The sequence below is a fragment of the Colias eurytheme genome, chromosome 24 (genome assembly GCF_061535395.1).
Source record: "Colias eurytheme isolate Ceu_HAF_F1 chromosome 24, ilColEury1 Martin Lab GWU primary, whole genome shotgun sequence".
Taxonomy (NCBI): Eukaryota; Metazoa; Arthropoda; class Insecta; order Lepidoptera; family Pieridae; genus Colias; species Colias eurytheme.
The window spans coordinates 2,871,629-2,888,134 of NC_143003.1; the positions used below are offsets into that span (position 1 = coordinate 2,871,629).

Genomic DNA, 16,506 nt, shown 5'->3' on the forward strand with positions numbered 1-16,506 from the left:
TATTAACATGAAGTTTGTTTCGTTTGTCCCTTATTTACACATAAACACACACACCTTTTTAATTCGAAGAATTAATAATACATAGAGACGTCTTAAAGTCATTAAAGGTATATAAAATAACTAATGATAGGAGACTGGATAGATAGAATATAAACACATATAATTGTCGAAAACGGCAAGGGCAGCAGCTAACATTAAAAATAGCGGATTTTAAGATAATACGACTATGTTACACAAACTATTATACCAATGATGATTTAATCTTTAACGTAATATTATAAAGAGGAAAAGTTTGACTGTTTGTTTGTATGTTGATTTATTTGTTATTAATCTGAAACTGCTCGACGTTTAAATTTTTTTTTAAATATTGGAAAGCTACAGCGGGCGAAGTCAGGTCACGAAGTTAGTCAACAGTCAACAAAAATATATTACATCGTTAACGAATCGAAATCGAAGTTAAGCTTAATTTTAATTAATCAGTAATGACATAGCAAGAAACCATTAGTGATAGTCAATAAAATTTTTAAACGATTGTTAAAAGATAGACAACATTTCTGAACGAACAACATTCAAACAAGTGGTTGACAATCTGACATTGAATAAATTACCTAATTGTATTGAAAAGGTTTTTCTGTACCTTTAGAAACTAATAATGTATTTCATATTCAAGTTTAGTCAATAATGCTATTAAATTTGTAAATATACATGTAATACTTTAAAAACTATAGTTATAAAAGTGTCATCAAAATATGTCGTATTTGAATACGACAAAATAACTTACGTTCTCAAAACAAAAAGAGAAAAGCCAATTATCACAAACACTTCACAACACGTTACATCACCGTTCACGAATTATCAACTCAAATAGAAAACTATTAGTATCAATACAGATATTTAGCACTATTTTTATTAGCAACGAATAAAGCGTCGTTTTAGACGCGGCGTTGTTACCCGACTGAGTCTGTGTGCCGGCTTGCACGTGTGCGAAAACTTTTTGCATAGAGTTACAAACATATAGAATACTAACTAATCGTTTGACATAATTTCGAAGTTAAACAATGGTGATTCAGACACACATGGCCTTACTATCGTGAACTATTGGGAGTGAGTAACTGTTTTTATAAGGTGAGAGGACCTATTTTGCTTTATAGTTGTAATATGAGATAGGCAATAAATACTGCAGTATACAGTTTACATTTTAATAAATAATATTGATTTGGTCTCTTAATCTATTCTTGTTGAATGAATGTACATAACATTTAAATAAGTTTTCCTTGGGCGGTAATCTGTTTAATGTTTTGATTTAGGTACCTACTATAGAAAATAAGACTTTATTTACAGTTAAACTTACGAAACTACGAATCGATAGGTCATTTGATAACTTAAATTACACCCAAATACCACCAAATTTCATAGAATATTTAATTAATTTTATCTTGTTAATTAATTAGCGGATGTGAAGTATCGCTAACCCATGGATACCTTATCAAAGAGCACACAAGATACGGATTATATTACGTGTAGGTTCATTGAAGGTAACGCGGGGAACAACGAAAGTTAATTATTGTGAATTCATACGTTTGGCTCTATTTTATTTTTAAACTAGCTTACCGCCCGCGGCTTCGCCCACTATGTCTAAAACCTAATAAATTATATACTAAAACCTTCCTCTTGAATCGCTCTTTCTATTAAAAAAAACCGCATCAAAATCCGTTGAGTAGTTTTAAAGATTTAAGCATACAAAGGGACTTAGGGACAGAAAAGGCGACTTTGTTTTATACTATGTAATGATAATGATGATAACGTTTGTATGTTATACGAACATACTCGTAATATTATTCGGTTTGACACTAGTGTCAAACGGAATAATATTTAACTATTAAAAATATCGAGATATTATGCAGCAAAAAAATGATCTAACCTTCTAGTCATCAGTATACAAATTACGACTTATTCCACGTTTTTTCGGTATTTGGATGATAAAAACACTGCATTGTATCATTTTTCATTAAACAATATCTTTTTGACCGGTATTGTATTCCGTCACTGCAATATTATTGTATGCTAAGCTAAGTTTTTAGTGCAATAAAGTTGTTATAAATCATTTAAAACGTTGTTACGTAACAAAGTAGTACCTTCAAAGCAATTGTTTTATTCGATAATTGTATGCAATTGCGAAGCGAAAAGAATTTAAATATAGTTCCTACTATAGTAAAGTAATATGATCAAACTGCATTAAATTTTATGACGCTTACCTAATTATGCTAAAAATCGTCTCTACCATGTTTTTCTACCTCCGTCCTACAAGTAGTATATAAAAGATGTTTACTTTTATAGAAAGTTAGCTGTCTTGCCATAAAAGTCATGTGGATGTACTTAATTAGACATACGTCGCTTATAATAGATGTTTTAATTATTGTAAGATAAAAGAGGTACCTAGATCATCTGCCCATGTATGTTGGCAACATTGTTATTGATTTACATATTCCTTTTTTTACTAAAGTAAAAAATGAAATTATGACTGGTATTTATTTTTTGAAAATTTAAAACGAGAATCACTTTTTTTATATGCCGTAATAATATGTTTAGAAAGGGCATGTGTGCCGAGTAAACGTTACAAAAGTGAAACTTCTTTGGCATGATTCAAAGACTTGACGGTATTGCCATGACGCGCCCGAAATTTTACTATCAACGCGCCTAAAGATTCTTTAGACTTCTTTATTAAAGAAGTTTCACTTCAATAAATATAGCTAATAGAATACATAATATATTGTTTTTAGTTATTATATTCTTACAAGAAAAACTTGTTGCAACTAAAAGACGGAAAAAAGCGCCAGCTCTATCACCACAAACGTCTATGATCGAGTGAAATATTTTAACAGCGAAATTGCGAGTTTGGATCCGCTAAAATCGTCGATGACGTCACACTTACCTCAACCTTACCTCCCATTATTTATAAACATGTGCTAAACTATTCACGGATTGGGATATAAAATGGACGGTTATGAGTTTTGTTTGAATTATGATTGATAGATTATTTTTAGAGATGATATTTAAGGAAAAGTAAAAGCACAGAATACATAATAGTAGCTAAATTAAAAGGCTATTTTTTCTAACCATATATTAGAAATTCGATAGTCTGTCCGTCTGTTACGCATTCACGGCTAAACAACAGAAACTATTTCGATGAAATTTAAAATGAAAATGGTTGAAGCGGTAAAAATTTTGAAAAATAAGACAGTGCGCGCACGAGCAACTTTGTCTCCGCAACTTTTTTGTCTCCGCAACTATTTTGTCTCTCCCACCCATGAGCTAGTATGAAAGTGCGCGCACGTAGGGACGCAACTCCCCATACAAATTGATGGGAGAGTCAAAATAGTTGCGGAGACAAAGTTGCTCGTGCGCGCTGGCTCTAAGATGAAGTCTTATTGTGTCAAAAGTAAATAAAATCGAAACCTTTGCAGCGATTGTATTTCAATGCGGTTGAGGGTGAAATACGATTTTCTTTTAACGTGGTTCAGTTCCTTTGAACTTTATGTAATTCTTAACTAGAACTTTAGTATAATTTTAAGCCTTTTTTACACATTTATAGTATATCGAAGTTAAAAAAATGTAAGATGGAGATGTACATCTTATGGCAATTTGCATAACCCAGCAAAACATGTTTTCTACACTTAGGTATTCAATTATCTCCAATTTCCCTGATTCACGTAATCTCTCAGCTTTTCAAAGAAACTTGTCTATTAAAATGAAATCCTTATTCTGTTTAAACCTTGACCTTACAAGTACCGTCTCTCATAACATAAATAAATGCTTATCCACGTGATCTCGACCGCACTTACGCATATGAAATTAGTTTGCAAAACAGAATATTATGGTATACATAATATGGAATCTACAGTATTATTATAAAGAAAGATTTAATTTTTCGTAAGTAAAATGTTAAAAAAAAATAATAATATTACGATACGGATATTTTGTTGCAATGAACTGAAAAAAATTTTTAAGGAATAGAAAAAAAATTATCAAAGTAGAAAATTATTTCAAGGTGCAGATAGGAAAAGTACTAAATCCCTTAATGCTGTTCTTTCCCCTCTTATCTTGACAAACAGGCAGCTAGCAACACTCGTGTGTTATGTATTTTGTATCGAATAAAACGAATCGACGGTTAAAAGGCAATCGATGTAGGATTGTCGGAAAATATGTTCAGTCAGAATTCAGAGGTGCTTTCATTTACATCGGAGAGGTATATAAGCGTACATTTACTACTAAAATTATAAATGTGTATCCCATGTTTCCATTTTTTGATAAAAATGGCAGACAGAACAGAACAGAAACAATATTGAAGAGGTGAGAAAATAAGTAAGTATCAGAAAATACTCTCAATCGTTATTAAATAATAAAATAAACTAAACCAGCATTGCGATATCGGAGCATAACTTACTAAAAAAAAAACTTCACGAAAAATATCCTTTATTTTATCTTCACAACCTAATCTGTGACATTAACGCCTAGGTCACAAGAAGCCAGGGTCTACAGTTTCCTTCCATTTTAAAACACGTATATCGATCCGTCCGGCACCTATATATAGTTTATCAAACGCCGGGAAGAAGTAAGGACAGGACAGGCGCTCGAGCTAAATTAGATAATGATCGATAGAACACGTAATGAAAGAACTACGACGATTTCTGTAGTGTGACCATAGTAACTGTGTCTAAGTGGACATTTTGTTTGATGGAGCTAATCTTGAAAACTAGTAGTTCAAAATAAGTCATGGTAATAAAAATTATTTCTAGATAAGAAAGTCTTCGAAAATCATATTCAACAACATGTAAAATAGCTAGACATATAGAATTCACAAATTAAAATACAAATCATCGCTCATTAATAAAAAAATAAATTATAAAAAAGGTCCCTAAAAAACAAAAATCATAGCCACCATCAGCAGATGAACAACATTTTCCATATACTTTTAGTACCCAAAAATGCATATCCATTAAAAACAACAAAGAATCCTCAAAAAATATCTATAATTACACACACACACACACACACACAACACAAAAAATAATAAGTACCGACTCAATTTACATGTAACTATTAGCCAATATCGGGTAGCGAAGACAATACATCCATATATTATGTAACGATGTATTGTAGGATGATATTTGCTTACAATGCACAATTTGTTTGCATGATGAGTTCTTTGTATGTGGGTCATTTTGGTTTCATATTTATATTATGTTGTTTCTTGTTATAGGTTTCCAATAGCAAGGCTTTGATAATAATTGGCCCATTGGGTCAAGGAACATTGTTCTTTATTGACAGTAAAGGATCAACTTTAAAATTCTTGTTTGCTCGTGTGTGGTACGCAATTTTAAATTGTAAATATTTTTTGAATGAAGATTCGGGATAAATCTTTTTTTTAATTCCTGAAAAATTATTATAATGGGACTTACTTAGGGTCTTAATACCCGATTATAATTCAATATTATATTCATTTTGCTATTCTTCTATTAAAAGCACTTTGAAAGAAACTTTTACATAATAAGAAGCACAGATATAATTATTACAAGCAGGAATCACGGTTCCGGAAACTTGTATCTTTATTCCATATTATGCCATATCCATCATAAATTAAACTAAGCACTAGTATTGGCTCAAGATCAAAGGAAGTATACGTTTAATGTACTTAATTATATTTCACAAGTAATTAAGATCTAATTAAACTAATGATATATCAAAAGGAGACAGATTATATCAAGCATATTGAATTTAAAACAACGGCAACTGCAGGCAACTGCCGTTAATTACCCGTGCTTCATCTCTTTCATAAAACAGATTAAATCTCGCTTGTCGATACGAGTCAGGCAATTACCTGACTTTCTTATAATCATTGTTGAGCTTTGACAACGTATTATCTAACTTAAATAACATGTTAGTGTCAAGCTATTCCTTTCAGTTTTTCATCCCTTTAAATGTCTTAGAATTGAACTGTTTCTTTAAGCTTTTCAATCTATAAATCTATTTCTACATTCATGAATAAATAAAGGAAAATCATCGAGCAAGAATGACGCTGCATGAATGAGTCATTCTGCAATTGTAAACAGTCCTCTTAAGATAGCCGTCCAGAAATACTGGACGTTAGACAAAACAAGGTCATGTCATTTGGTAGCATTATATGTATAGAGGCCGGCTATAAAACTAGAATTATTTTAGTGTAAATGTTGAGTGGAATCAATAAAAATATTGCAAAAATGATAAAAGTTGGAAGTATCAGCCCCCCTAGTCAAGTGGCTTTCTGTTAGCGTAGCGTTCAATAGAATAGACTACGAATGTATGAGATTGACGTAGGCTGTAGATAAACGTATCTACAGGTTACGTCAATCTCATACATTCGTAGTCTATTCTATTGAACGCTACGCCAACAGAAAGCCACTTGACTAGGGGGGCAGGTCCATAAAGAACAATTTTCAAAGCAAACGTTTTGAATTCTACCTTTGATTGCTGTTAATCATAAACTATTCTAGACAAGATAGCCTGATTCATTCAAAAGTAATTTTCTCAAAAAACCATAACGTTAATAATAGAAAAAAGATCTATCTAACGTGCTTGCTATTGAAAAACTGTAAAAGGTTAACTCTGTTTGATACAACATTTAATTTTTAATTCATTGACGTTTGCGTTTCTTTGCAGAATTTCTGCTCATTGTGATTTAAGTAAATTTTGACTAAAAACTAAAGAAAACTGCAATAACTATCAACTACAAGTTTCCACAAATCGATTTGTTTAATCAATTATTGAACCACTATGATAAATACAGGGCTATGGCAATGTCGTTTACTCAAACTAATTACTAAAACTGCCATACGATTATGAGTCTTATACCTTTGTAAATAGGGATGATTTTTCCGTCAAATAATATGTAAATACATGAAATATTATTCGGTCTAGAGTACCTAGTTGGCGGGTATCCAGTTTTGAATTTATGCACGGTTGGCGGATACTATTAAATTTAGTTGAGCTGTATTTAGATCAAAGATATGAGCAGACGCAATACCTTAGCGTTTATTTTCACTTAAATAAAAGAAATTCGGTTTTGAACTTCTGTCAAATATTATGGTAATCTTGCAACGCTGCTTTGACAAAATTATGTCAAGCTTATAATTGATAAATTATCATTCTATAGACTATATTAATTGTTCCCAATGAAGGGACACAGGACGTTTACAATGTTTTGATTATAATACACCACACTGACGTAATTTTAAAGTGCATAAAAATAAATATTTTATAACAAAGTAATGTGTATAGTATCTTTGATCTCTTTTTTTTTCTTGAATATGTTAGTTTCCGAAGTGGCGTTTTTTTATAAATTAATTCTTCAAAAAACCGAATCTCTAAACATAAAATCTGTCACCCGCATTATTACAACTCATAACTAATTTGTCCCACAATTCCTCACACATTATTATCGAAAATAATATCTTAGCATAATAAAAATAAATTAAAAAATAACTTACCAGTGTCACCCACAGCTTGGCTAAGCGTGTTCTCAGTGAGCGGTCGCAACGCCTCCACAGCGCTGATGTAGCCCAAACGATCTGCGATCGCGCATGCTGTCTGTCCGTTCTGTTGTTTATATAAATAATAGTTTTATTATAAGAAAAATACAATGTTAAGGCAAATGTTTATGAATATGGCAGAGCAAAATATAATCTCTTGTCCAAAAACTCAACCTATGATGTTTTATGGTTGGAGATCCTATTAATATTATAAAGGCGAAAGTTTGTATGGATGTTTGTTACTCTTTCACGTAAAAACTACTAAACCGATTACAATGAAATTTAGCACACATATAGAAGGTAACTTGGATTAACACATAGGGTAGGTTTTATCCCGGAAATCCCACGAGAACGGGAACTATGCGGGTTTTCCTTTGAAAACGCGGGCGAAGCCGCGGGCGGATATCTAGTAAATAATAGTTTTATTATAAGAAAAATACTTAAGGCAAATTTTGTTTATGAATATGGCAGAGCAAAATAAAAACTCTTGTCCAAAAACTCAACCTATGATGTTTATATGGTTTGAGATTTAAAATAATATGAGAATCTTTAGAGAAAATTCTTGTGCGCATTGTACTGCGGGATATATTGTATTCAAATTCATCTTTCAATATTTATTCATTTTTCATCAAAAATAAAATACATAAAAAATAACAATTCATCATAGTTAATACTTTTTCACATAATTAATTATTTTTTTGAAGTAATATCTTACCGCAGACAGTGCGTTAGGGTCAGCGTTACTCTTCAACAGTAGTTGAATTATAAGGGTGTGGCCTTGTTGCGCCGCTTGGTGAAGCGGTGTGAATCTGAAAAACATAAAAATGTATTAGAATAAAATATTTTTTAATTTGAACATTACAGAAAGGAACTAGACACATAATTTTACAAAACTCTGCCCACGTGTCCAGTTGGCAGTGTTTTTCGGTGAGTTGAGTTTCGACTGCGTTTTTTTAAAATACAACGCAACGCAGTGAAAAGCTTTTCAGTGAGTAAAAAATTTTTATGGGACCAATTCGACACCATCCCGCATCGAACAAAAAAAATCACGTAAATTGGTTCAGAAACCTTGGAGTAATCGGTGTACATACATAAAAAAAAAATATACCGGCTGAATTGATAACCTCCTCCTTTTTTTTGAAGTCGGTTAAAAACATATATAGGGCAGCAGACAGCGTCGTAGCTGTCGTATGCGCAGCACTGCGTCGAATCCACTGGCACAGCAGTAAGACAATTATCACATTACCACGCAACACGCAGCGTGGCGTGTGAGTGTGTGTTGATTGTATCCATTTGAAATCTGTTCTATAGAAAACCATAAAACGCAACTATGCGCGTGAGTGCGTAAAATTTGCACATGATGCAGGTTTGTTTAGTCTTTATTTTTTTACGTGTTATTTTTTTTAATTTTGTTATATTTATGTTCTATGTGGTGTACCTAATAAAAATGATTTTCTTTCTTTCTTTCTTTCATTTGCACTACCGCAAGTACGCGCGTTACTGCGTTTTCACGCAACAGCGGCGTGTACCCGTCGCGCGTGTTAGTGTCTCACCCGTGCTGCGCGCGCGCGGTCACGTCCGCGCCCGCGTCCAGCAGCGCGCGCGCGGCGGCCAGGTGGCCGTGGTGCGCGGCCGCGTGCAGCGGCGTGTACCCGTCGCGCGTGTTAGTGTCTCACCCGTGCTGCGCGCGCGCGGTCACGTCCGCGCCCGCGTCCAGCAGCGCGCGCGCGGCGGCCAGGTGGCCGTGGTGCGCGGCCGCGTGCAGCGGCGTGTACCCGTCGCGCGTGTTAGTGTCTCACCCGTGCTGCGCGCGCGCGGTCACGTCCGCGCCCGCGTCCAGCAGCGCGCGCGCGGCGGCCAGGTGGCCGTGGTGCGCGGCCGCGTGCAGCGGCGTGTACCCGTCGCGCGTGTTAGTGTCTCACCCGTGCTGCGCGCGCGCGGTCACGTCCGCGCCCGCGTCCAGCAGCGCGCGCGCGGCGGCCAGGTGGCCGTGGTGCGCGGCCGCGTGCAGCGGCGTGTACCCGTCGCGCGTGTTAGTGTCTCACCCGTGCTGCGCGCGCGCGGTCACGTCCGCGCCCGCGTCCAGCAGCGCGCGCGCGGCGGCCAGGTGGCCGTGGTGCGCGGCCGCGTGCAGCGGCGTGTACCCGTCGCGCGTGTTAGTGTCTCACCCGTGCTGCGCGCGCGCGGTCACGTCCGCGCCCGCGTCCAGCAGCGCGCGCGCGGCGGCCAGGTGGCCGTGGTGCGCGGCCGCGTGCAGCGGCGTGTACCCGTCGCGCGTGTTAGTGTCTCACCCGTGCTGCGCGCGCGCGGTCACGTCCGCGCCCGCGTCCAGCAGCGCGCGCGCGGCGGCCAGGTGGCCGTGGTGCGCGGCCGCGTGCAGCGGCGTGTACCCGTCGCGCGTGCGCGCCGCACAGCGCCCGCCGGCCGCCAGCAGCGCGCGCAGCACGGCCCCGCGCCCCTCCGCCGCCGCCAGGTGCACCGCCGTCAGACCTGCGCATGCGCACGTGACGGTAAAACGTCGAACAATACACACATTTGAAAAAAAAAACAAAATATATGTAAAAATAATTTAGTTTGCTAAAAAAATGCATTTAATATGGCTCAAGTATACCATTCAATTTCATTTCATCCAACTGCGCATTATAAAAAAATCAAAACAAAAAAATTCACCCTTTGCAAAATTAAATCAACTAAGTAAAATTTATTTTTATTTTAAACTTCATATTCATAAACATCTACAAAACACTAACCGTTGCTAGCCGGAACATTGACATCAGCTCCTCTCTCGATAAGCATTTCGACGCAGTCCTCGTGACCCTCTTGCGCCGCCATGTGCAATGGTGTGAACCCAGCCTTTGACTTCACACTGGGATCCGCATCTAATTTAATTTAAACAATAAATTAGTTCTTACCACTCATCAAATCTAAAATCTTATAAAACAAATTACATTGAATTGAACACAGCATTAGACACTGTTCCTATGGTACGTATTTTGCTTTTTTATAAATAAAAGATTTGAATTAGCTAAAGAAAACTACCCAACAATAAAATACAATAACTACTCAACAATTAATTTAAATAAACCAACTATTTGACAATAAAATGAAAAATTATAAAAATTTATTAACTTGGCACCCCACAGGGTTCAATGCTTGGTCCCACATTTTATTTATATTCTAACAATAATACAAACCATGTTCAAGTAGCGCAAACGCGATATCTGGATGATTGTGTCTACACGCGATGTGAAGAGCGGAATGACCGTTCTTAGCCAGTGAATGTGGTGATGCACCTGTTTAGAAATAGCAATTATACTTTGACTAATCTTTAATTCTAGCACTTTCAATAATAGTCTACGAAAAGGATACGTAACAAGTGAGTTTATTCTGTGATAATGAAGTGAAATTGAAATGATTATCAGATATTACTAAATAAGTAAAATTCACAATTTCATCAAAAATGAAGTTGGTATCGTGAAAATATCTAACAGTGATTTATGATCATACGAAACATGTTGATAACGAACTAGCAAATATATCACACTTATGATTCAATTTTTTTTTAAGACTTGCAATATTTACAATAGTTAAACTTGAAAATCTTTCAACTAGCCTTCTTCTTCGACCTTACAAGTCAAACTACGTTTACAATAAAACAAACACTTAACAAACCTTTATCCAGCAAAAGCAGAGCGATATCCGGATGTCCATAATACGTTGCCATATGCAAGGGAGTAATATGGCTCTTGCCAGGCGCATCAGGTTGAGCTCCTCTAGCTAGTAATAGCCTGGCAACACCCATGTCACCGTATTTAGCGGCTAGGTGTAGTGGAGTGAAGCCTTTACGCGTTTCTGCTTCGATTGGCGCGTTGTGGTCTATTAGAATTGCTGCTACTTCTTCTTTGCCTGTTTTGATGTTAAGAATAAGTTATACATTTGATTTTTTTATTTTCGCTTATGTATTACCATCATAGTGCTTATACATAGCATTGCTTGTGTTTGATTTAACGCGATTTTTAAATATCATTTGGTCAATAATATAATGTATAAATCGCGTTTGAAATCCGTTAAAGTCTCTAATTTCTAAGTGCTAATACATCGAAACATTTTGTTTGTTTGTTGTGTTGTAACTAAAGTACTTATTTTACTTTACTCAAATTTATAAACATTTCTACGTTGATTGATGAATTCGATAAAATCAGTATTTTTTTTTATAAAAGAGTTACATAATATGTTTACCATAAATTTAGAAAAATGCCATTTGTACCAAAGTATTATTATTATTTTTGTTTCTTTAAGTACTTACCTTCCTTAGCAGCAATATGCAGCGGCGTGTACTTGTCCTTGGTGGTTGCAGCAACATCAGCACCATGCTGCAGCAGCAGTGCAGCAATATCAGCATGCCCTAATCTTGCTGCTACGTGTAGTGGAGTTTGTTCTTCGCGGGCACGGGCTTCCACCTGCAGGAATATTACTTATTAATCACTAGACTTATGAACGTGACTTTTTGCAGGAATTATTTTACGTAATCTTGCATCATTACAGTAAATAACATTTCTCAACATATTAATACAAAATTATGAGCCAGTAAAGTTTACTACCTTTTACTATCTATATCTAAGAACTTCAAAGCTAACCAGCTGTGCCTCGCGGTTTCATGTGCGTTAATTTTAATTTCTACGCATGAACTATTTATCATACTTATCACTTCCTGAAATATGTATGTCATATTATAATTCCTTGGTTTGTGGTAGTCTCCATCTGTAATTTCTGATAACTCAACCAGGACATCCTACCTTAGCGTTGTTCCTCAACAGAACTCGCACCAGATCCGTCTGATGCGCTCTAGCCGCGAGATGGAGCGGAGTTTCTCCTCTTGCGGTAGCAGCATCAGCATCAGCACCCGCACCAACTAACACTAGTGCGATGTTCATGCAGCCCATGAACGAGGCCACGTGGAGGGGGGTTAGACCAGATTCTGTGGTTGAGGATTTACCTGGAATAGTCGAGTTGGGTATCAAAATATTCATTAAAGTTCTTGTAGTAATAGTACCTCTATACAGGGTGTAATCGTTAAGTGTGCACAGGCGATTTTTCCGTAAGTATTACAGATAACAAAAAACTTTAAACTGATATCGAAAGTACTTAACCTAATGAGTAAAATGGCCGTAATAAATTTTTAAAAATAAATCGAGAAATATCAAAAAAATTATCTTTAAACCCTCCCATACATTAAGTATGAAATATGAATATTCCATATACATTTAATATGAAAGATTTTAGCTTTCTTTTTCTTTTTTGGTTTTCTGCTTTAATTACTTCGCAAATTTGAAGTGGCATTTTCCGGATATTTTCACGCATTTTCCGGATATTTTCCGGACTTTTCACGCATTTTCCAAGGATTTTCCAGGCATTTTCCACGGTTTTTCCGGAAATTTCCACGCATTTTCCGGATATTTTCCAGACATTTTCCGGTTATTTTCCGGGAATTTCCCAGGCATTATCCGGGGATTTTCCGAGCATTTTCCACGCTTCTCCCGGACATTTTCACGCATTTTCCGGATATTTTCCAGGCATTTCCCAAGGATTTTCCAGGCATTTTCCACGGTTTTTCCGGAAATTTCCACGCATTTTCCGGATATTTTCCAGACATTTTCCGGTTATTTTCCGGGAATTTACCAGGCATTTTCCGAGCATTTTCCACGCTCCTCCCGGACATTTTCACGCATTTTCCGGGGATTTTCCGAGCATTTTTAAATGTATTATTTTACTTTTTCAATAAAGATATTCTTATTCTTATTCTTATTTTCCACGCTTCTCCCGGACATTTTCACGCATTTTCCGGACATTTTCACGCATTTTCCGGATATTTTCCAGGCATTTTCCAAGGATTTTCCAGGCATTTTCCACGGTATTTCCGGAAATTTCCACGCATTTTCCGGATATTTTCCAGACATTTTCCGGTTATTTTCCGGGAATTTCCCAGGCATTTTCCGGGGATTTTCCGAGCATTTTCCACGCTTCTCCCGGACATTTTCACGCATTTTCCGGACATTTTCACGCATTTTCCAGATATTTTCCGGACATTTTCACGCATTTTCCGGATATCTTCCGGACTTTTTCACGCATTTTCCAGATATTTTCCGGACATTTTCACGCATTTTCCGGATATTTTCCAGGCATTTTCCAAGGATTTTCCAGGCATTTTCCACGGTTTTTCCGGAAATTTCCACGCATTTTCCGGATATTTTCCAGACATTTCCCAGGCATAGACACTAGAATAAGTAGACATGGCTGAAATAAATAATCAATCGATTATTTTAATGAAATTACGGACCGCGACAAAAAATCGTTAACACCAAATGTGCACTTCTTTTATAACTACAAAATTATAAACTTTTAAAATAAATACCACCGACAACCGAAACACAGTTTTTAACTAGTTCGGTAGTCAGTGGATCATCTAAATATTGTACCGTACGATTTTTGTCAATAAATATTTTTTTATTTTTTTATTTTAAATAATGTAATACTCACTAGCACCATATTTGAGCAACAGTTCGACAACTTTGAGCCGATTCTTCTTACAAGCGATGTGTAGTGGCGTGAAACCGTTCAGAGCGCGCGCGTTAGCGTCCGCATTTCTGTCCAGCAGAAGTTTTGCGACCTGAAATTAATATAATTATTATTATCTTCCAAAAATAATTACAGAATAAAAAAAAAAAACATACACTTGTTGCTTTATTCATTCTCTATCTATAGAGGATAATGACATAAAAGGTGGTTATTGTTAACGACGACGAATGACCATTTATAAAAAGATCTCGTCGAAGGTGATTGTTTCTAACAGAATATGTTATAACCAAACTATGATAAAAGCGAAAATTGCTTTGAGATAACATTATATATTACAACATAAAAAAAATTACATCAATCTAAATCTGCTATTAGAATAATAATGACATAGCTTCTCTTTGAAATTCTTATGACAAAACATATCTTCGAACTTACTCTAACATGACCACAATGTGCAGCCACATGCAACGCAGTAAGATAATCAACGGTGACGTCATCGATGGGAGCGCCCTCTGTGAGCAGCACTTTCGCAGTTTCTACGTGCTCCCCTTGTACTGACATGTGGAGGGGGGTTAGACCATTCTGGAAATATTATTTTTTGTAAGTGACAATATTTTTGAAAAAAAAAGTTTTTTTTATCTATAAATGTGGGTAGATAGTAAATTAAAGAAATTTTAATATAAGTAGGTTGAGCTGGCAGAATTTATAGAAAATGCTACTTATAATTTTCGAGAATTATTATAATTGTTGAAGATACTTCCATACGGTGGAAATCACGAAAAAATATCCACCGAAAAAGCCTCTGAAGAATTCTTTAAACTTATAAGTCAAATAAATCACAATTTTATTTATTACCTTTTAAGCAAGTACTATAATTTAAAGAGCAAATATTTTAAGAATTACTTTCAAGTTACTTAATATTTTACCTTAGTTTTACTAGTAATCGGTGCACCATGCTGCAACAACCTCGACACCACATTGCTATGCCCGGAACGAGCCGCGCAGTGCAATGGCGTCAAGCCATCTCGCGTCACTGCTGCTATATTTGCACCTGTAATTTAAATGTATCATTTAAATGATCGGTACCCCTAGTGTGAGTTTGATCGAGTACGAAACGTTACTATCGCGTCTGCGTCACAGCCGAATTAGTATGGGCACAGATCTGTTGTACTAGATCTGTGAGTATGGGAAATCGAACAGCGCCCCTAGCGGACGTATGGGGAAGCTTTGATTCCCCATACAAATTTCGCTGTGACGCAGACGCGATAGTAACGTTTCGTACTCGATCAAACTCACACTAGCCCCTCTGTTGACTTTATAATCTATATTGATTATATGTGGTTTCCTGTTGATAATGGAAACCAGGTGTTTCCCTCGAAAAGATTATGGATGGAATATTGCGAAGTTGTTGTAAAGATGTATTTGTAATATTGGGAATCAAAGTAAAAGTGTTTAGTGTGCGTGCGTGCGTGCGTGTGTATGTTCGTGCGTGCGTGTCTGTATTTCTGTGTAACGTACTGATTACCCAGATAAACAGTTTAAAAGTTAACTTTTTACGTATGTCGTATAATTTCGCATAACTTTGGCTTCGACACGTGCCGAGGTGTCCCAAGTGCCGCACTGCACACTCACCATTCTCGACCAGCAGGTCGACCATGGCCAGCTGCCCCCACTTGCTCGCCACGTGCAGCGGCGTGATGTTGTGCTTTGCCGCGCGGCCCGCGTCCGCGCCGGCACAGAGCAACGCTTTGGCCACGCCCACGTTCCCGTAGTGCGCTGCTATGTGGAGGGGCGTGAAACCGGACTTGGAGCACGCGTCCGGGTTGTGTTCGTTCTGAAATTAATAAAAAGACGTGTGGCACTCGGGGACTGCCGCGGTAAAGCTATTGCATAGCATGCCTTCAAGCCACACCTCCGTGCCCGTCGGAGTGGGGAGCGTGAGGTTTTTTCGTTACGGAATTTCTGGATTCGGTCCCCGCGCTCAAGGCCCGCGATAGAAGCTATGCAATAGCTTAAAATATGTAACTTTATAGAGCAAGTCTGACTTGCGATCTATTTATAACTGTTAAAGTAGAAGTCAGATTCTTTCTCATTGATTCAGTCTATGTAACACGTAAAAAAATTATAATACATAGACTTAAACGGTTGTTTATAATAGTTAAAAATGTCTATTCTAATCCCTTTTTATCATAAAAAGCTACGTACCTCTAGTAAAAGCGTAGCGGCTTTTACGTCGTTTTTCTTAGCGGCAATGTGCAGTGCGGGTAGTCGCACTTTACCACGTGTGTCGGATTCGAGCAGTTCTGCAACCACGCGGTCGTGTCCTTGTTGCATCGCTACTGCTAGCGGTGTGAATCCATCCTAG

At 36.9% G+C, this 16,506-nt stretch overlaps 1 protein-coding gene across 1 annotated transcript in view; it reads right to left on the reverse strand.

The window, feature by feature from the left end:
• The window catches only part of LOC149897900 (uncharacterized), a 169,746-nt gene that overhangs the window by 48,560 nt on the left and 104,680 nt on the right, over nucleotides 1-16,506 (reverse strand). The window contains exons 5-17 of the mRNA XM_090115811.1: nucleotides 16,347-16,502; nucleotides 15,774-15,975; nucleotides 15,068-15,192; nucleotides 14,577-14,723; nucleotides 14,103-14,232; nucleotides 12,362-12,561; nucleotides 11,872-12,025; nucleotides 11,238-11,471; nucleotides 10,760-10,858; nucleotides 10,316-10,444; nucleotides 9,857-10,055; nucleotides 8,281-8,374; nucleotides 7,524-7,632 (exon numbers count right to left, since the gene is read on the reverse strand). Coding sequence (XP_089971937.1) covers nucleotides 7,524-7,632; nucleotides 8,281-8,374; nucleotides 9,857-10,055; nucleotides 10,316-10,444; nucleotides 10,760-10,858; nucleotides 11,238-11,471; nucleotides 11,872-12,025; nucleotides 12,362-12,561; nucleotides 14,103-14,232; nucleotides 14,577-14,723; nucleotides 15,068-15,192; nucleotides 15,774-15,975; nucleotides 16,347-16,502 — 1,978 coding nt within the window. The remainder of the gene's footprint in view (nucleotides 1-7,523; nucleotides 7,633-8,280; nucleotides 8,375-9,856; nucleotides 10,056-10,315; nucleotides 10,445-10,759; nucleotides 10,859-11,237; nucleotides 11,472-11,871; nucleotides 12,026-12,361; nucleotides 12,562-14,102; nucleotides 14,233-14,576; nucleotides 14,724-15,067; nucleotides 15,193-15,773; nucleotides 15,976-16,346; nucleotides 16,503-16,506) is intronic.